Here is a 21,021-nt window from a genome sequence, read left to right as displayed (position 1 = left end):
ATCTCCTGCAGGTCTGCGGCATGTCCGGGTAGAAGATAAGTCCTGTGGAGTTGCCCAAGGAAAAAGTCGTTGGCAGGTGCTGTAGTCCGTCTGGAGAAGCAGGGTTCTTGTTGAGTCTGACGACCACAGACCACTTGCAGGTCCAGTATCCGAGTGAGTTCAGGATACGGGTGGGCTCCCTCACCACGGTGCAGAAGCGCTTCAGGAAGGTCGAGATGTCCGTGCCTGGGGTGTGTGGGTTCCGCATTGAGACCGTCACCCGCCTCCCCTCTCTTTGAATAAGGCAGTTGCCCACAAAGCGAGAGAAAGAGGATTCGGGACTCGCCGCTTTCACCACCTCCCAGTATCTTCTACAGGTCCCAATGGTGGCAAAGGTGATGTAGAAGATTCCCGAAAAGAAGGTTGCTATTCCCAGGGTGTCAGCCGTGGGGAAGCCTTGATCCGCCAGCATCTTCTTGCAGAACACGTCGTGGGACATGTCCGGCACCCTTCCGTCCACGGGCTTGAGCTTCAAGGCAACAGTCTGCCTCATCCAGGGCTCCAGGATTGGAGCTTCCAGGTTGGGAATTCTGCCGCCCTTCTGGTTTGCCATGGTGGAGGTTGAAGCTTGCTGTGGTTGGGGCTGGACCTCCAGGCCTTGCCCTGCAGCCTCCTGGGTGGACTTGCTGGTTGAGGCCATGGCTTCTTCCAGCAGGCTCTTTTCCGCTTCCTTGCTTGCTTGTGGAGAGAGGCTTCGCAAAGTCTTCTTTCCCGGGTGGGAGGAGCTATGCAGATCCGGTCCCGGTGGGAGGAGCTATGCAAATCCTTCTCCAGAGGCAGCGGGTTTCTTCGAAAAGATTCTGCGCCGCCTTCCTCTTCGCCGCTGTTCCGGAATTCACCGCCGATTCCCTTCTTCCAGGTTCTTCGTCGGCTTCTTCCGGAGCTGCAGTCTTCAAGATATTCTCCTTCCGAGGCAGGCAGGAGACGATCTTCAGGTGGTATGCTCTAGAGAAATGCGGTTCTAATAAGAACGAAAAGTACTGCAATCGTACTACGCAAAATCTCTACCACAATGCTTGGAGTTCTTCAGACCGTAGCGATCATGGTATCTCCCCTGCCAGGTACTACACTTGATCTTAGCCAAAAGGCCGAGAAGCGATAACCGTGAAAGGGGCGGGCCCAACAAGGTCCCCTTCATGGGCACTATCACTGCTTGCTGGAAGGGAGGCTGCCAGACAATTTCCCATGCACACTCTGGGCTGGGGGGCAGTCAACCACCAGTACACACAGCAGAACCTAAACCCATACCATTATTGCTAAGCAGCAAGACAGGGGCCCATTGCACTCCCACGGGGCCTTTATAAATGCAATCCATAACCTGGATTTGCCAGGAACCCTTCTTACTCCTCCTACTTGCATGTGACACTGGGCTTAGGATCTGCATAGGAAACACACACACACAAGCACACACCTACCTTTGTTGCCTGCAGATGCCTCCTTGGCTGTCCCCAAACGGTATCAAACCAACACCCACGGGAAGCTGTAAGCATAGAGGACATGCCTGCACCCTATTGGACTTACTTGTGTGGGTTAAATCCGGGTTATTTGACAACCTATGGCGGTGATGGTTCTGCTCAGGCAGAGCAGTGCTGATGCTCCTCATAAAGCTGTCGCTGCTGTGAAGGTTCTAGGCAACATCACAATCCCTATGGTTACATACACAACAAAGCTGGGTTGTTGTTGTTTACACTCTGCAAGGCCTGTGGAAGTGAGTGACATCTTAGCACTGTAGTTCTAAGGGTTCTAGATGGATGCAACAATCTCCTGTTGCTTCTATGAAGGCCATAATAGACGACATCACCAACCAGCTCCATAGTCACATACACAGCAAAGGTGAGATGTTGTTTACACCTAGTGATGTCAGTGGTATTGAGTGACATCACAGCACAGTGCTAAGGCTCCTGGGCCTGGACACAGCAGCGGCTGCAATATCTCAACGGAGAATATGTTTATATATATATATGTGTGTGTGTGCTTATATATATATATATATATATATATATATATATATATATATATATATTTCTCCGCCGAAATCACTTTTAAACCCATTTCCACCTTTTTTTTCCCTTCTCTTCCTTTTTTTTCACGTTTTTTCACGTTTTTCTCCTCTTTTCTCGCCGTATTATTCTTCTTTTTCTTCTTTTTTTTCCTCTAATGCATACCCTATCAATGCAGCAATGCTTATTCAATACCGCCAGCAGATGGAGACACTGGAGAATAATTTTCTAAGGATTTATACTGATTTTTCCTGTCTGAATTTGTCGCACAGAAAGTTGCAGGCCAAATATGTGTGACATTTCTGCGACTTTAGCTTCTAGAGCATTTTTACAACATTATACATAGGTGCTGAATACATAAAAAGCGACTGTTCAGCGACAGACAAGTCGCATCGGCTGAAAGTAGGCCAGAATGTCAGTCCATGTTGGAGCAGGTTTAGATACAGTCTAAAGCATAGATCTCAAAGTCTGTGCACAGAATTTAGCAAGGGCCTCGCACCTTCTGATGCATTAGGTAGGTGCACAATAGCATAGCCTAACCCTCTGTACTTTGGTCTATATTGATGCGGGACATAGACAGCCAGCTGATGACCAATCCATTAGTGCAATGGATGGCTGGAAGCATTTGTCTTTGCCTTTGCAATACCACAGAAGCAATGCATGGTCAATGTACAGCAATGACACACCTGTGTGAACAGCCAGGAGACCCCCCATGTTATGTCAATTAGGAACATTCAGCACCCACCCGCTATAAGGCAGCTACCTATCATGTCATGCCCTACCTGCACAGGTGTGCTGGCTGCTCAGATGATCCAATTAAGGAGGCCATTTAGTCAGCAGCAGCAGAAGTCCTGTGCCTGGACGCTCCAACAGCGGCCAGACACAAGCAGCAGCAGCAGCACCACCTTTTGTTTTTTGGCTGCAGCAGTAGCAAGGCCCACAGGGCTGGCTAGCTGGCTAGCCAGCAAGCAGGTAGCAATGAAAGTAGGAATCTTTCTTTTTAACCCTGTAAGCGGGTGGTGCACTGTACCCGAATATACTGCCATATCGGGTCAATGCATAGGGCGACGGAAGCAAGCTTCGAAATCGGCCCCCATTCTCAAACATCCATTTAATATATGGTCCCCAGATAGGGGACGTATCAGATATTAAACTGATAAGAACAGATTTTTTTTTTTAACTTGGCTACCCCTGAGGGGTATCTTTTTATTTAGAATTCATAAAATTTTACAAAGTGCATTACGATTTTTAAATATAATTTTTTCAATAAAAACAAATTTTGATAATAAAATCACATATAACAATAAAAGTTCACATAAATACAATCATAATACACTTAAAATGGGCACTTGGTGGCTTTACAAAAGGGCGTTCCATTCATTAAAATACCATTTTCTAGCTAATAAAGGATAATATTTCTTGTCTAATAAAAAGTACTGGTACATATCACTACTACAAAGAGCTAAAACATCATTCACAGATAAAATCTCATGTTTAAAAAGTAAAATGTTTCTGGCATTCCATAGAGCTGCTTTAACATAGTTTATGATCTTCCATGCCATTATCTCTTGAGTCCGTATTGGGCATTCCAGACATCCATAAAAAACAGCTGCAGAGTTTAAGTCCTTTATTTCTGTTATCTTCTTCACCAGAGGGAGTATTTTAGTCCATATCCTTTTTGCATAAAAACAAGTCCAGAAAAGGTGGTACACGGTCTCGGGTTCCTGGCAGCCCTCCCTCGGGCATACTGCAGTGTTGGCCATCCTTCTTCGGTGCTGGAATGCCCGGCATGGAAGACACTCGTGTATGCAGCTCCAGGCCAGATCTTTCTGTGAATTAAAAAGATAAATCATATTTGCCATCTTCCATATTTTCCTGCATTTCTCTCCATTAAAATTATTCACAGGGGCAATAAAACCACTTTCTTTAATATATTTTAACAGTTTTTTGCTATTAGTTATTTCATTCATACTTTTTCCGTTAAAGTTGTACAGGTTGAAAATTTTCTCTAAAATCTTGTATTGTTGGGGAAGATTAAAAGCATAAGGACAGCTTAAAACAGTTTTAAACCACCCATTCCTCCTCATAAAAAAAACCTGTATTAAAACGGATAAAATATGACCAGTAACTATCCTTAAAAAGTGTGCTAACACATACACACCCATATATATATACCCATATATATATATATATATATATATATATATATATCCATAGATATATATATATATATGTGTGTGTGTATGTATTGCTTACTGACATGATAAAAACATTCTTGAGACCAATAAACATATACTTCATTATATTCATCATCAGTAATTTTAGTAGACACATGAATAACTGTTTCTAAACAACAACTCCCATGATAAGGGTTGCCTTCTGCTGTTGCAAATCTTTAGGCTCAACATGTTTTTTAAATTACAACTCCCATTATTCCCACACAGGAAATGTGGGTTGTTTTTTATCAAAAGTTGGAGCATCCACATTAAAAAAACGTTCTCCACAGGGGTGAGTGCCATGCATGTAGTAACTTTTTTTTTAGTTTTTATTTCAGATACGTGTGAAGGGCTACAACTCTGTCTGATGGACTACGTTTATTTTGTTGTAAATTCAAAAAAATATTTTGACAGCTTGTGTGGTAGTGCTTCTTTCAATAAAATTTTTATAAAACTTGTTGTAATTTTTTATTTTTGTGTAATAAATTTACATTATAAGGCTTAGTAGTGGAAACTGTCTTGTAGACAGAATCCATTACTAAGTCAGGGCTTAGCTTTAGCGCCAAAACCAGCTAGCGCTATCCCCCCCATTATTACCCTGGTACCCACCGCCACAGGGGTGCTAGGAAGAGCCGGTACCAACAGGCCTGGAGAATCAAAAATGGCGCTACTGGGCCTAGGTGGTAACAGGCTGGCATTATTTAGGCTGGGGAGGGCCAGTAACAATGGTCCTCACCCACCCTGGTAACGTCAGGCTGTTGCTGTTTGGTTGGTATCTGGCTGAGAATGAAAATATGGTGAACTGCACACGTTTGTTTTTTTTCCCCATCTTGGTAATTATTTTTGACAAACAACGTGTGTGTCACCATTTTTTCAGTCTCTGCCAGATAGCAAACAAACAGCAAGAGCCTGACATTACCAGAGTGGACGAGGACCATTGTTACTGGCCCTCCCCAGACTAAAAAACACCAGCCTGTTAACAACTAGGCCCAGGATCACCATTTTGGATGCTCTGGGCCTGTTGGTACCGGCTCTTCCCGGTACCTCGTTTTAGGTTGTGAACTTGGTAATAATTGGAGGTTACCGCTTCCTGGTTATTTATTTTTTGGCACAAACGCTAATCCCTGCGTTTGTAATGGACTACATCTATACGATTGGTTCCACTACTAAACCGTATAATATAAATTAATAAAAAAAAAAATTATAACATTTTAGAGAAATAAGCACTCCCCTCCATTTTATTGTTTTTATACCAAAATAAAGGAGAGCCAGCTACATAGGCAACAGAATGCAAAATTGTATTCCTCACAATTAATGAACTTGAAAATAAAACATAATAATTTAATTGTGTAACATGGTATTCAAAATACATATTAACAGGGTAGAGGTGGCGCTATATGGTGTGGTTCACATATATCAGGTATCCTGCATAGGTGGTCTCACCCTAAATATTGACACAACTGATTGAATAACTTATGAAAACTTGGCATAAATTGTATTGACTCATGCGTCCATTGTTTCTTGCCAACAGACAGGTGAAAGCAGAAAGTTGTGTTACCCTGTCATAAGCCCTCCATCATGTCCACCCATCTGGCATTAAATTTAGATTCTTGATGAATGTGATCTGTCAAAAAGAAAAGATTGGTATCAGTTCTTGCATGATTTTACCCGCAAATCACGCCAGAGGGAAACTTTGCAGGACATCAATTTTGAGGCAGGATGGTTGGACATCTGAGAGGGCACCTGACAGGGTAACACATCTTTATGCGTTACCCTGTCCACTGTCTTGAAAAAATGGACACCAGATGCTATACTACTTATGATAAGTGGTCATCTGTTGTGGCGTCAATTGTGTCAATATTTATGCTTTAACCTATGTTCACTAGAGATGAGCGAACTTACAGTAAATTCGATTCGTCACGAACTTCTCGTCTCGGCAGTTGATGACTTTTCCTCAATAAATTAGTTCAGCTTTCAGGTGCTCCAGTGGGTGGAAAAGGTGGATACAGTCCTAGAAGACTCTTTCCTAGGACTGTATCCACCTTTTCCAGCCCACCGGAGCACCTGAAGGCTGAACTAATTTACGCAGGAAAAGTCATCAACTGCCGAGCCGAGAAGTTTGTGACGAATCAAATTTACTGTAAGTTCGCTCATCTCTAATGTTCACCATAAGGTGTCTATGCATTCAATTTGGAACAAGTTGTGATACATAGATCAAAACCATAATTAGGAAAATGATGTATTGGTCTGTATGTCAATGTGACATTTTCCTTTTCATTTTTCAGAAGACTCATCTACAGCTATCTTATTTGTGTTTATTGTTGACTACTCTACAGAACAGCTATACAGGTTGGCATTTAATAATACATACATAATTGTATTATGTAATATAAACTAAATGTACATAAAAAATTTTTTTTGTTATAATCAATGTCTTAGCATTACATGTAGCTGGCACGGACGTCACTGTGCCAATGTAGTCGAAATAAAACGTAAAAATGAGTTTAGTAGCTGTGCTGGAGTCCCTCTATTTTCTGCCCAATATACCCTGTCGTCACAGCCCTGCTGTATGAGTGATATTTAGTGGGGTGGGGGTGAGTGCTGAGTTATTCAGGGGCGCACTGCTTTACTTGAGTCCTCCGCTGTGGAACTCTTTTACCCTTGCAGTGCTGTTACAATATTAACCAAGTTTCAAGCGGAATGAAGGTTTGCCAGTATGTGCCTCTTGCTGGAAAATGCAGATGGTGGTGTTATTGGACTAGGTTCAGGGACCAATGCCTTGATTTGGCTGGACAGCGGTGATGTTGTGATCAGTGGAGCGTGCTCTCAGTTCTCAAGTGAGACGGTAATGGCTTCGTAATTGCGTGTACTACTATGTGTATAATATTTTGGTATTGGTGTGTGCAGTCCTAGGCTACACACATTTATGGAAGCCACATCCCCATTTTCAAAAGCGATTAGTAGGGTTAACTTGTGATAAGTTGTCATTTGTTGTGTTATAAATTTTGTCTATTTAGGCTTAGTTCACCTATGATGTCTATGTGTTAAATTTTTTAAAAGCTGGGCAACATAGATCAAAAATCTAAGTAATAAAATGATGTTTAGTTCTGTGTGTCAATGTGACATTATCCTTTTTTGATTTTTTTCAGAAGACTCATCAACAGCTCTTTTCTTTTGCTTTATTGTCTACTACTTATCAGAGCCGCTTTTCAGGTTTGCATAAAAATTTTACATAAAGTTATGTAATACATAAATATAGTGTGGGTGATTTTAGAACAACTTGTCCTGATGTGAAGCTGAAGAGTGTCCCATGGCAACCGTTCAGATCGCTTCTTTCATCAAAAAAGCTATATGATTGTTTGCTTTAGGCAACCCAACAACCTTTAGATACATAAATGTATTTCCTCTTCATGCCACACAGAGGTAATAAAGGGGCAATGAAATAGTAGGGTGAAAATTAGTAGTAGACATAGTGGCGGATCAAGGTGAAATAATATGGCACAGTGGTTAAAATCATATGGGGGGGTGGTTTTAGTAGATTACTAAAAGGCTCTCAGATATTCTACTGTATTTAAGGGTTTTATAGTTAATTACAATCTTCATTTAGTACATGACACTACTCTATAATTTATAAAGATTTTTTTAGCCTCTATTCACAATAGGGAACATCTTCCACTAATGGACACTATTTTATTCCACGTGATTCTGCACCATTCTTAGATTATAGTGGATACTATCTTATGCCTCAGTTCAATAATGTAATGCTCTCGCACTAAAATTATTTAGAAAGCTTTGTAAAATTTTGGAAGGGGTTACATTACTGTACTAGTGAACTAACATATTAATCTTGTATTTATTATTTGAATGGTGCTTTTTCAATAAATATTATTTTTCAAATGTTCTCCTAGAAAATAGAAACATAATGTAATTTTAATATTTTTATATAGACATATTTAGTATTTATTTTAAAATCCATTATTCCATTTTCTTCTTTAGAAAATGCCGGGCTGCATTGTCAACGGTTGCAAGTCAAGGAGCGTAAAAGGCGACCATAATATCATCATGCATTCCTTCCCAAGAGAGAGGGATCGTATCATGGCATGGCTATTGGCTACAGATCAAGAGTTTCCCAAAATTGATGAACTGGTTGACCACATTCATCTCTCTAAAACGAACAATTATCGGCTCTGCTCAGCCCATTTTAAAACTACTGACTATACCTTTAATCCAAATACAGGAAAACAGAGGCTCACCCCCTTTGCCGTTCCTAGTATTTTCCCTACACGGGATATACAAGTTCAAGCTGCCGAGGCAGTTGAGGCTGAAATCCTGAATCCTCAAAAGAGGAAAAGATTGGATGAAGACGTAGCTTCAACCAATGGTTTAAAGCCAGGGGAAATGTGCCCAACCTGCCGAAATATTGTACCTCATGTTAACCCAACTGAAACGGAGCCACAAGCCTCAGAGATAACGAAAAAGGAAGCAGCAACTATATTTGACAGGAATTGGGGAACCGGAAATCAGTGTATACAAGTAAAACCTACAACTTTCTCTATAAAAATACAATGCAGAAGACTGGTTAAAAAAAAAATCTTGAGAAAAAAAAAATCAAGACAAAGCTTGGTATTTGGAAACCTGCCTTCGGAGCCATTGCAAGGTGCCAGTGTAATATTTTCGACTCCGAAAAAAAATATAGGACCAACTGGATCAGCAACTCTTAACAGTGTACCTGAGTTTCAAGAAAGTTGTAGAGCTAGACACGAACTACTACCTGCCACGCTTTTATCCGAATTGACAATTTCACCTATACAACCTACTGAAGACCCTGAAGTCACTGTTATTGTGGAGGAATCTACTCTGCATGCCCCTATATCTGTTTTAGAAGTAGATAAAAGTTTATCAACAATCACAACTCCAGTCTCAACAAATGAAAGTAGTTCAAGTGATGATGAGGGAGACTCAGTTCATTCAGATGATGAAGACTACGAAGAAGAGGACAGTCAGCATGTGCTGAGTGAAAAATTTGTAAATGTAAATGTACCACATCATGAAGAAAGAAAATTCATAGTTTATGAAAGCTGTTTGGACACATACTATACTATACTATACAAGATGCCTTGTACCTCTAATCCACCCTGCAACAAAAAAATACTAAGAGTGTATAAAAAAACAAAGGGATCATATATTTCAGTCTTTGCTGAATGCGAGGCCAAACATTTAAAACGCATATGGCAGAGCCAGCCCCGATTGGGAAAGAAACCATTTGGAAATTTATAGTTAGCTACTGCTATCATTACTAGTGGAAACACTTACATCAAAATCCAACAGTTCCTAAAAATATTTAATATTTTGGGAATTAGCCAGGCTACTTACTACCGTATCCAAAAAATATATATATTTCCTGCAATTGAAAATTCTTGGACAATTTATCAAAAATAAGAAATGGAAAAAATATCACAACATGCAGTATGTGTTGCTGGAGATGGACAATGTGATTCACCCGGGCACAGTGCAAAATATTGCATATACACATTGATGGATGTAGAAACTAACAAAATATTGAATTTCAACATTCAACAAATCGGTATTGGTTTATCCTCTGTTGCCCTTGAAAAAATAGCGTGCAAGAATGCCTTGGAATTTCTACTGCAAAATAAAGTGGACATAGACATCATTTGCACTGACCGGCACGTATCCATCAGAAAAATGCTGCGTGAGGAATATAAAACAATTGGTCACCAGTTTGATGTCTGGCACTTAGCTAAATCTATTGGAAAAAAAAGCTACTTGCCGTCAGCAAAAAAAAAACTAAAAACTGCCAAGATTTAGCAGAATGGATAGGACCAATTAAAAATCATTTATGGTGGAGTTCTAATACTTGTGAATGCAATTGTCACGATGCCGGCTGGCAGGTAGTGGATCCTCTGTGCCAGAGAGGGATTGGCGTGGACCGTGCTAGAGGATCGGTTCTAAGTCACTACTGGTTTTCACCAGAGCCCGCCGCAAAGCGGGATGGTCTTGCTGCGGCGGTAGTGACCAGGTCGTATCCCCTAGCAACGGCTCAACCTCTCTGGCTGCTGAAGATAGGCGCGGTACAAGGGAGTAGACAGAAGCAAGGTCGGACGTAGCAGAAGGTCGGGGCAGGCAGCAAGGATCGTAGTCAGGGGCAACGGCAGAAGGTCTGGAATCACAGGCAAGGAACACACAAGGAACGCTTTCACTGGCACTAGGGCAACAAGATCCGGCGAGGGAGTGAAGGGGAAGTGAGGTGATATAGGGAAGTGCACAGGTGTAAACACTAATTGGAACCACTGCACCAATCAGCGGTGCAGTGGCCCTTTAAATCGCAAAGACCCGGCGCGCGCGCGCCCTAGGGAGCGGGGCCGCGCGCGCCGGGACAGAACTGACGGGGAGCGAGTAAGGTACGGGAGCCGGGGTGCGCATCGCGAGCGGGCGCTACCCGCATCGCGAATCGCATCCCGGCCGGAGGTGGTAACGCAGCGCCCCGGGTCCGTGGAACCGACCGGGGCGCTGCAGTGAGGGAAGTGTAGCGAGCGCTCCGGGGAGGAGCGGGGACCCGGAGCGCTCGGCGTAACAGTACCCCCCCCCTTGGGTCTCCCCCTCTTCTTGGGGCCTGAGAACCTGAGGATCAGACTTTTGTCCAGGATATTGTCCTCAGGTTCCCAGGACCTCTCTTCTGGACCACAACCCTCCCAATCCACTAAAAAAAAAGTTCTTCCCCTGACCTTTTTAGAGGCCAAAATCTCTTTAACAGAGAAGATGTCCGAGGAGCCGGAAACAGGAGTGGGAGGAACAGATTTAGGAGAAAAACGGTTGAGGATGAGAGGTTTAAGAAGAGAGACGTGAAAGGCATTAGGGATACGAAGAGAAGGAGGAAGAAGAAGTTTGTAAGAGACAGGATTAATTTGACACAAAACTTTAAAAGGACCAAGATAGCGTGGTCCCAACTTATAGCTCGGGACACGGAAACGGACATATTTAGCGGAGAGCCATACCTTGTCTCCAGGGGAAAAAATGGGAGGAGCTCTTCTTTTCTTATCTGCGAATCTCTTCATGCGAGAAGAAGCCTGTAAGAGAGAATTTTGGGTCTCTTTCCATATGGTGGAAAGATCACGAGAAATTTCATCCACAGCGGGCAGACCAGAGGGCAAGGGGGTAGGGAGGGGGGGAAGAGGGTGACGGCCGTACACCACGAAAAACGGAGATTTGGAGGAAGATTCAGAGATTCTGAAATTATACGAGAATTCGGCCCAAGGTAGAAGATCTGCCCAGTCATCCTGGCGGGAGGAAACAAAATGTCGTAAATAGTCACCCAAGATCTGGTTAATTCTCTCTACTTGTCCATTGGATTGAGGATGGTATGCAGAAGAAAAATTTAATTTAATCTTGAGTTGTTTACAGAGAGCCCTCCAGAATTTAGACACAAATTGGACGCCTCTATCCGAGACGATCTGTGTAGGCAACCCGTGAAGACGAAAAATGTGTACAAAAAATTGTTTAGCCAACTGAGGCGCTGAAGGAAGACCAGGAAGAGGGATGAAATGTGCCATTTTGGAGAATCGATCAACGACCACCCAAATAACAGTGTTGCCATGGGATGGGGGTAAGTCAGTAATAAAATCCATACCAATCAGAGACCAAGGTTGTTCGGGGACAGGTAGAGGATGAAGAAAACCAGCGGGCTTCTGGCGAGGAGTCTTATCCCGGGCACAGATAGTGCAGGCTCGCACAAAGTCCACCACATCAGTCTCTAGAGTCGGCCACCAATAGAAGCGAGAGATGAGTTGCACAGATTTCTTGATGCCCGCATGACCTGCGAGATGGGAGGAGTGACCCCATTTGAGGATCCCAAGGCGTTGGCGTGGAGAAACAAAGGTCTTTCCTGGAGGAGTTTGCCTGATGGAGGCTGGAGAAGTGGAAATCAGGCAGTCAGGAGGAATGATGTGTTGAGGAGAGAGTTCAATTTCAGAGGCATCTGAGGAACGAGAGAGAGCATCGGCCCTAATGTTTTTATCAGCAGGCCGAAAGTGAATTTCAAAATTAAATCGGGCAAAGAACAGAGACCACCTGGCCTGACGAGGATTCAGCCGTTGGGCAGACTGGAGGTAGGAGAGGTTCTTGTGATCGGTGTAAATAATAACTGGAAATCTTGATCCCTCCAGCAGATGCCTCCATTCCTCAAGTGCTAATTTAATGGCTAGAAGCTCTCGATCCCCGATGGAGTAGTTCCTCTCCGCCGGAGAGAAGGTCCTGGAAAAAAAACCACAAGTAACAGCATGCCCGGAAGAGTTTTTTTGTAGAAGGACAGCTCCAGCTCCCACTGAGGAGGCATCAACCTCCAATAGGAAGGGTTTAGATGGGTCAGGTCTGGAGAGCACGGGAGCCGAAGAAAAGGCAGACTTGAGTCGTTTAAAGGCGTCTTCCGCTTGAGGAGGCCAAGACTTGGGATCGGCATTTTTTTTTGTTAAAGCCACAATAGGAGCCACAATGGTAGAAAAATGTGGAATAAATTGCCTGTAATAATTGGCGAACCCCAAAAAACGTTGGATGGCACGGAGTCCGGAGGGGCGTGGCCAATCTAAGACGGCAGAGAGTTTATCTGGGTCCATTTGTAGTCCCTGGCCAGAGACCAAGTATCCTAGAAAAGGAAGAGATTGGCATTCGAACAGACATTTCTCTATTTTGGCATAGAGTTGATTATCACGAAGTCTCTGAAGAACCATACGGACATGCTGGCGGTGTTCTTCAAGATTGGCAGAAAAAATCAGGATATCGTCCAGATATACAACAACACAGGAGTATAGTAGATCACGAAAAATTTCATTAACAAAGTCTTGGAAGACGGCAGGGGCGTTGCATAGACCAAAGGGCATGACCAGATACTCAAAGTGTCCATCTCTGGTGTTAAATGCCGTTTTCCATTCATCCCCCTCTCTGATGCGGATGAGATTATAAGCACCTCTTAAGTCCAGTTTGGTAAAAATATGGGCACCTTGGAGACGATCAAAGAGTTCAGAGATGAGGGGTAGGGGGTAGCGGTTCTTAACCGTGATTTTATTAAGACCGCGGTAGTCAATGCAAGGACGTAGAGAGCCATCTTTTTTGGACACAAAGAAAAATCCGGCTCCGGCAGGAGAGGAGGATTTACGGATAAAGCCCTTTTTTAAATTTTCTTGGACGTATTCAGACATGGCAAGAGTCTCTGGGACGGACAGAGGATAGATTCTGCCCCGGGGTGGAGTAGTGCCCGGGAGGAGGTCAATGGGACAATCATAAGGCCTGTGAGGAGGTAGAGTCTCAGCTTGTTTTTTGCAAAAAACGTCCGCAAAGTCCATATAGGCCTTAGGGAGACCGGTTACATGAGGAAGCACAGGGACACGGCAAGGTTTACTGGGAACCGGTTTTAAGCAGTCCTTGGAACAAGAGGGCCCCCAACTCTTGATCTCCCCAGTGGACCAATCCAGGATTGGGGAATGGAGTTGAAGCCAGGGAAGTCCAAGAAGGATTTCAGAAGTGCAATTGGGGAGGACCAACAGTTCAATCCTCTCGTGATGAGATCCGATGCACATTAGAAGGGGCTCCGTGCGGAAACGTATAGTACAGTCCAATCTTTCATTGTTTACACAATTGATGTAGAGGGGTCTGGCGAGACTGGTCACCGGGATGTTGAACCTGTTGACGAGAGAGGCTAAGATGAAATTTCCTGCAGATCCAGAGTCCAAGAAGGCCACAGCAGAGAAGGAGAAGGCAGAGGCAGACATCCGCACAGGCACAGTAAGACGTGGAGAAGCAGAGTAGACATCAAGGACTGTCTCACCTTTGTGCGGAGTCAGCGGACGTCTTTCCAGGCGGGGAGGACGGATAGGACAATCCTTCAGGAAGTGTTCGGTACTAGCACAGTACAGGCAGAGATTCTCCAGGCGGCGTCGTGTCCTCTCTTGGGGTGTCAGGCGAGACCGGTCGACCTGCATAGCCTCCACGGCGGGAGGCACAGGAACAGATTGCAGGGGACCAGAGGAGAGAGGAGCCGGGGAGAAGAAACGCCTCGTGCGAACAGAGTCCATATCCTGGCGGAGCTCCTGACGCCGTTCGGAAAAACGCATGTCAATGCGAGTGGCAAGATGGATGAGTTCATGTAGGTTAGCAGGGATTTCTCGTGCGGCCAGAACATCTTTAATGTTGCTGGATAGGCCTTTTTTAAAGGTCGCGCAGAGTGCCTCATTATTCCAGGATAATTCTGAAGCAAGGGTACGGAACTGTACGGCATACTCGCCAACGGAAGAATTACCCTGGACCAGGTTCAACAGGGCAGTCTCAGCAGAAGAGGCTCGGGCAGGTTCCTCAAAGACACTTCGAATTTCCGAGAAGAAGGAGTGTACAGAGGCAGTGACGGGGTCATTGCGGTCCCAGAGCGGTGTGGCCCAAGCCAGGGCTTTTCCAGACAGCAGGCTGACTACGAAAGCCACCTTAGACCTTTCAGTGGGGAACTGGTCCGACATCATCTCCAAGTGTAATGAACATTGGGAAAGAAAGCCACGGCAAAACTTAGAGTCCCCATCAAATTTATCCGGCAAGGATAGTCGTATTCCAGAAGCGGCCACTCGCTGCGGAGGAGGTACAGGAGCTGGCGGAGGAGATGATTGCTGGAGCTGTGGTAGTAACTGTTGTAGCATAACAGTCAGTTGAGACAGCTGTTGGCCTTGTTGCGCAATCTGTTGTGACTGCTGGGCGACCACCGTGGTGAGGTCAGCGACAACTGGCAGAGGAACTTCAGCGGGATCCATGGCCGGATCTACTGTCACGATGCCGGCTGGCAGGTAGTGGATCCTCTGTGCCAGAGAGGGATTGGCGTGGACCGTGCTAGAGGATCGGTTCTAAGTCACTACTGGTTTTCACCAGAGCCCGCCGCAAAGCGGGATGGTCTTGCTGCGGCGGTAGTGACCAGGTCGTATCCCCTAGCAACGGCTCAACCTCTCTGGCTGCTGAAGATAGGCGCGGTACAAGGGAGTAGACAGAAGCAAGGTCGGACGTAGCAGAAGGTCGGGGCAGGCAGCAAGGATCGTAGTCAGGGGCAACGGCAGAAGGTCTGGAATCACAGGCAAGGAACACACAAGGAACGCTTTCACTGGCACTAGGGCAACAAGATCCGGCGAGGGAGTGAAGGGGAAGTGAGGTGATATAGGGAAGTGCACAGGTGTAAACACTAATTGGAACCACTGCACCAATCAGCGGTGCAGTGGCCCTTTAAATCGCAAAGACCCGGCGCGCGCGCGCCCTAGGGAGCGGGGCCGCGCGCGCCGGGACAGAACTGACGGGGAGCGAGTAAGGTACGGGAGCCGGGGTGCGCATCGCGAGCGGGCGCTACCCGCATCGCGAATCGCATCCCGGCCGGAGGTGGTAACGCAGCGCCCCGGGTCCGTGGAACCGACCGGGGCGCTGCAGTGAGGGAAGTGTAGCGAGCGCTCCGGGGAGGAGCGGGGACCCGGAGCGCTCGGCGTAACAGCAATCCAGATGAACTTGTAAACAGATGGAACTCTGTCTTGTACCATGTCACCAACGTTCATTTTTGGAAGGATGATAATGGTCAGGAATCATCTTGTCATCATGACCAACTCCCTGAGGACATTCAGTCCACCCGAAAATGGTTAAAAAAACAAAGTGCCTGTTATGTTGAACTTGGAAAAATTGTCATGGATACAAGACTACAAAAAGACCTTAGACATCTTAGCAACTTTTGTCACACTGGAGATCTGGAAGTGTTTCATAGTTTACTAACAAAATACAGGCCTAAAAGACTTCATTTTAGAACAGACGGGGTGTATGCTCGAACACAGCTTGCTGCTCTTGACCATAATTATAATGTGAATAGAGTGCAAGCAGTTGTTACAAGAGAGACTGAAACTAGCGGACCTTTAGGCACACCGAGGTACAATCTTGCCTATTCAAAAGCCCGGAAAGAGTGGTTTGTACGATCAGTGTATGAGCCAACCACTCAGGAATTCGTCTCGAAAATCATGCAGGATGTAATGGGACTTGCCGATGGAAACATTTCCATAGACTGGACCTCTCGCCGGTCAACAATGCCTTCTAATATAGCACCAATTGAAAAACCAGACAATCAATGGTTGAAAAACACCACTCAAGATTTAAATTTTTTACTTGTTTGTTATGTGCTATATACTTGTTTATGTGCTATATTGTTTAACATGCATATTCATGTATATTTTCATGAGTAAAAAATACTTTTTTTATTAATGGTTTATTATTATAGTGTTGTTTATTTAAAAATATTATTACTACTTGTTTTTGTGAAATGTTTTCATTACAGAAAATAAATTTTAATCATCAATTGTTCAAAACGTAAATCAAAAATATTCAGTTTCTAAGGAATTAATATTTTTTTTATATGCCATATAAGACTACCTTTAAACAAGGTAAAATTTTATAGAAAACCGGGGGTTATCTCATACGCCAGGTGCTGCAGCTGGCCGAGATACAAGGAGTATGGATTATCTATTTTTCAGTTGGTATGTATTTAAAATTTCTGCTTTATATAGCAACTGACAAATAATATCTTCTCTAATTTGAATTGTTGCCATCTTGACTATTTATTCCACACACAATTCTTCACTGTTAAACATGCAAAACAAACACATTAGGATCCGCAATTATTTTACGTGGGCAACAGAGGGGTGTAGATGAGTGTACATGGGTAACAGAGGGGTGTACATGGGTGACAGAGGGGTGTAGAGGAGTGTATATGGTTTATAGAGGGGTGTAGAGGAGTGTACATGGTTTATAGAGGGGTGTAGAGGAGTGTACATGGTTTATAGAGGGGTGTAGAGGAGTGTACATGGTTTATAGAGGGGTGTAGAGGAGTGTACATGGGTAACAGAGGGGTGTAATTGGGTAACAGGGGTGTAGAGGAGTGTACATGGGTGACAGATGTGAATAGGGGGTAGACATGATTGACGGGGAGGGGGAACATGTGTGACAGTGAGGCCAGGAGGATGAACATGGTGACACGGGTGTGGACGGGGGGGGGGGTTGACAGTTGGGGTGGGTAGAGGGTGGACCTGGGTGACACCGCAGTGACGGTGGCACCGCAGGTATTACAGCTTCTTCACCATGGCTCCATTTTTGCCTCACTGGGCCGCAAGGTGGAGTGGGACACTGTGCGCAGTTCGCACGCAGGCTTCCCTTCCACCCTGCGCCGTCAGTCATCAGCGAGCATGCCAGGGCTGGAAATAAAAAAATCAACGGAAAAATAAACTCCAACAATGGGAAGTGTCAAATGGAATAGCAGTGTGCCGAGGGACCACGTTTGGGAAATGACTGGTGTAGACAGATTAAAATAGACAAAATAAAATAACCACCATAAAAATTTAAATAACTAATTAATATAATATAAATAACAAGATAAATAAACATAAAAAAATTGTAAACAATAAAAGTGCAATGTAAAACTGTAGTAACATGAAAAGTGCAGAAAGTAAGTGTCATAGTGAATCAAACATCAGCAGCCATGTCACTTGCTGGGTATTCATCAGGCCAGTGGAATCCAATATATTGCCCGTCAGGATCTGGAAATTCAGACCTAATAAAATTGACGACACATGATGGTATTGGCTTTCGTCGTTTAGGCCCAAGGATTCCATGCGCAAAACAAGAGTAGGATCTATAAGCGGACTTGCGAATAACCCTACAAATAAAATAAGATTAAAATAGTGTAAAAATTATGAATAATTTACAGATATGTGGATTTAGATTCAAATTTCACAATCGTGGGGGAAGACTTATAAAGACCTACATCATGTTGTTACACTTACATGAGTTCATAAGGCTGTGGTGGAGCTAAAACCATGTGCTACCGTATCCCTGCCGTATGGTAAATCATTTCAATGAGCCGACCGGAGTGATCCTCAGTGAGGTTGGCTCATTTTTGGCCCGTATGCACTTTCAACCGTACCTAAAAAGGTGAAGTAAAACCATGGTCGACTATGGCTTTAGGTCTGTGGAAAAAGCGCATACAGGGCAAAAATGAGCCAACCATAATCGGCATTTCACTCCGGTCGGCTCATAGAAAGGAATTAACATATGGTTGCATATGGCAGGGATACGTGATCCCCCGGTTTTATCTCCCCCAGCCGTATACGCTAAAGTTTGTGTAAATGTACTTTGAGATTGGTAAATTATTTGCACACAAAAAAATAAATAAAAAATAAAATGAATTGTAATAGCAACTGCAATTATGTTCATGTAAACACAGAGAAATGCTGATATGCACATTTTTAATTTTTCAAGTTTTATGAAAAGGTCAAAAAAAGAGAGTAATATTTAAAAACATAAAAAATTGTTTTTTCTTTAAATCTCAAGTTGACTAACTCCTCGTGTTGTAGAATACAAGTTAGTCCTTTATCAAAGTGGGGATTAAGAATATCCTCCTCCTGGCAGCAGATGCTCTCATCTCTTGTTGGCATAATTTTGCAATTTTGGCACTTGCACCAATGTGTATTCCCAATTCTTGGATCATTATAGTTCAATGTGGTTCAATGTGGATAAATGTAAAGTTATGCATCTGGGTACTAATAACCTGCATGCGTCGTATGTCTTAGGGGGGATTAAACTGGCAGAGTCACTGTTAGAGAAGGATCTGGGTGTACTTGTAGATCACAGACTACAGAATAGCATGAAATGTCAGGCTGCTGCTTCCAGAGCCGGCAGGATATTGTCATGTATCAAAAGAGGCATGGACTCAAGGGACAGGGACATAATACTCCCCCTTTATAAAGCATTGGTACGGCCTCACCTGGAATATGCTGTTCAGTTTTGGGCACCTGTCCATAAAAGGGACACTGCGGAGTTGGAAAGGGTGCAGAGACGCGCGACTAAACTAATATGGGGCATGGATCATCTTAGCTATGAGGAGCGATTAAAGGAGTTACAATTGTTTAGTCTTGAGAAGAGACGTTTAAGGGGGATATGATAAACGTATATAAGTATATTAATGGCCCATACAAAAAATATGGAGAAAAACTGTTCCAGGTTAAACCCCCCAAAGGACGAGGGGGCACTCCCTCCGTCTGGAGAAGAAAAAGTTTAGTCTCAAGGGGCGACACGCCTTCTTTACCGTGAGGACTGTGAATTTATGGAACGGTCTACCTCAGGAACTGGTCACAGCAGGAACAATTAAGAGCTTTAAAACAGGATTAGATACATTCCTGGAACAAAATAACATTAATGCTTATGAAGAAATATAAAATCCCATCCCTTCCCCAATATCGCGCCACACCCCTACCCCTTAATTCCCTGGTTGAACTTGATGGACATATGTCTTTTTTCGACCGTACTAACTATGTAACTATGTAACTATGTCACCTGGGATGTCATTGATGCTTGGCCACTCTGGATCGTTTTGGAAAGAGTGCTCATGTAGCTCGCCATGTAGTTCTGCCTTTTTTCTTAGTCTTTCCAGAAGAGCTTTTCGTTTCTAAAAATGAATACAAAAAGATAAAAAATTGTATACAATAAAAAAATGTAATCCTCTTGAACAATATATTAAATGGACATAGGGGTGTCAAAAAAATTTTGGGGACCACTTACAGTAGCCCTATGGGGGACTGTTTTATCCAAACCCACCAGTTCCTGCTAAAATGTTTGTCCAATGCATCAAGCTACAGACAAAATAGGAAAGTACAGAAATTTAGGAATAAATTAACCCATTAAACATTACCATTTTGGTGAGTCAGAATACCATTGGAGGCTGAGTATGAAGTCAGCCTCCATGGTCTATTGTTGGTGTATAGGAATGAATGGGCTAGATCTATAACATTGAGATTTTTTGCCCATTGAATTCAATGGCCCATTGTGGTCTATGGAGATCCTGTGTCAAATGAAGTAGGAAACTAAACAGCAGGGTACTGGTAGTAATATGTATGGGAGACCCTGGTGTGGGTTCAATTACTGGGTTCAGCTCAAGTTGTGTGATTATTCTTTAATTAGGTTTGACAGATATAGGTCAATTGTTACTTTGAACCATGGAAACTAGGTTGATTGGATACCATAAATGGGCAACTAGGTTAATTGAAAAAGGAGGTAATGTGTTGTATTCAATTGACCTAGTTCACAAAAGTTCAAACTAATATGAGTATAATCACAGAACTCTATGGGGGAGATTCATCAAAACCAGTGTAGAGGAAGAGTTGTGCAGTTGCCCATAGCAACCAATTGGATTGCTTCTTTCATTTTTTAAAAGGCCTCTGAAAAATGAAAGAAGCAATCTGATTGGTTGCTATGGGCAACTCAGAAACTTTTCCTCTGGACAGGTTTTGATAAATCTCCCTCTATATCAACAGAGGAATTGAACCCACACCAGGGTCTCCCATACACATTACTAACAGGACACTGCTGTTCAGCTTTCTTACAAGTTTACCACAATATCGCCATAGACCACAATGGGCCCTTGGATTTAAATAGACAAAAAATCACAATGTTATAGATTTATTTATTTATTTTATTTATTTATATAGCGCATACAGATTCCACAGCGCTTACAATTATGGGGTACAAACAAAGACAAGTATCAGACATAAAATTACACAATAACTATTCAAACAAGAGGTGTGGGGATATGTTGAGGATATGTTGAGGATATGTTGAGGCCAATTAGAGACTACTGTAGGCCTGTCTGAAGAGATGTGTTTTTTTTTTTTTAAACTTTCTTTATTGATTTTTCAAAATGTTAC

General features: G+C 43.5%; 1 protein-coding gene, 1 non-coding gene and 1 pseudogene across 4 annotated transcripts in view; 1 reads left to right on the top strand and 2 right to left on the bottom strand.

The window, feature by feature from the left end:
- The window catches only part of LOC130295855 (uncharacterized), a 315,525-nt gene extending 305,418 nt beyond the window's left edge, over positions 1 to 10,107 (top strand). The window contains exons 4-5 of one of the 3 annotated variants that reach the window (XM_056547095.1): positions 6,541 to 6,604; positions 7,405 to 10,106. In XM_056547095.1, coding sequence (XP_056403070.1) covers positions 8,255 to 9,532 — 1,278 coding nt within the window. In that variant the 5' untranslated portion in view covers positions 6,541 to 6,604; positions 7,405 to 8,254 and the 3' untranslated portion in view covers positions 9,533 to 10,106. Of the gene's footprint in view, positions 1 to 6,382; positions 6,605 to 7,404 lie in introns of those variants that run through there. The other 2 variants (XM_056547096.1, XM_056547098.1) reach the window with 2 other exon arrangements.
- Positions 993 to 1,139, bottom strand: LOC130296096 (U2 spliceosomal RNA; annotated as a pseudogene).
- Positions 3,054 to 3,241, bottom strand: LOC130296146 (U2 spliceosomal RNA). Its single transcript, XR_008849137.1, has one exon. It is a non-coding gene; the product is annotated as a U2 spliceosomal RNA (small nuclear RNA).
- Positions 10,108 to 21,021: the final 10,914 nt, after the last annotated feature.

The sequence above is a fragment of the Hyla sarda genome, chromosome 11, assembly GCF_029499605.1.
Source record: "Hyla sarda isolate aHylSar1 chromosome 11, aHylSar1.hap1, whole genome shotgun sequence".
Lineage (NCBI taxonomy): Eukaryota > Metazoa > Chordata > Amphibia > Anura > Hylidae > Hyla > Hyla sarda.
The sequence above is the reverse complement of the archived record's forward strand: the minus strand, read 5'-3'. Positions and strand labels throughout refer to the sequence as shown.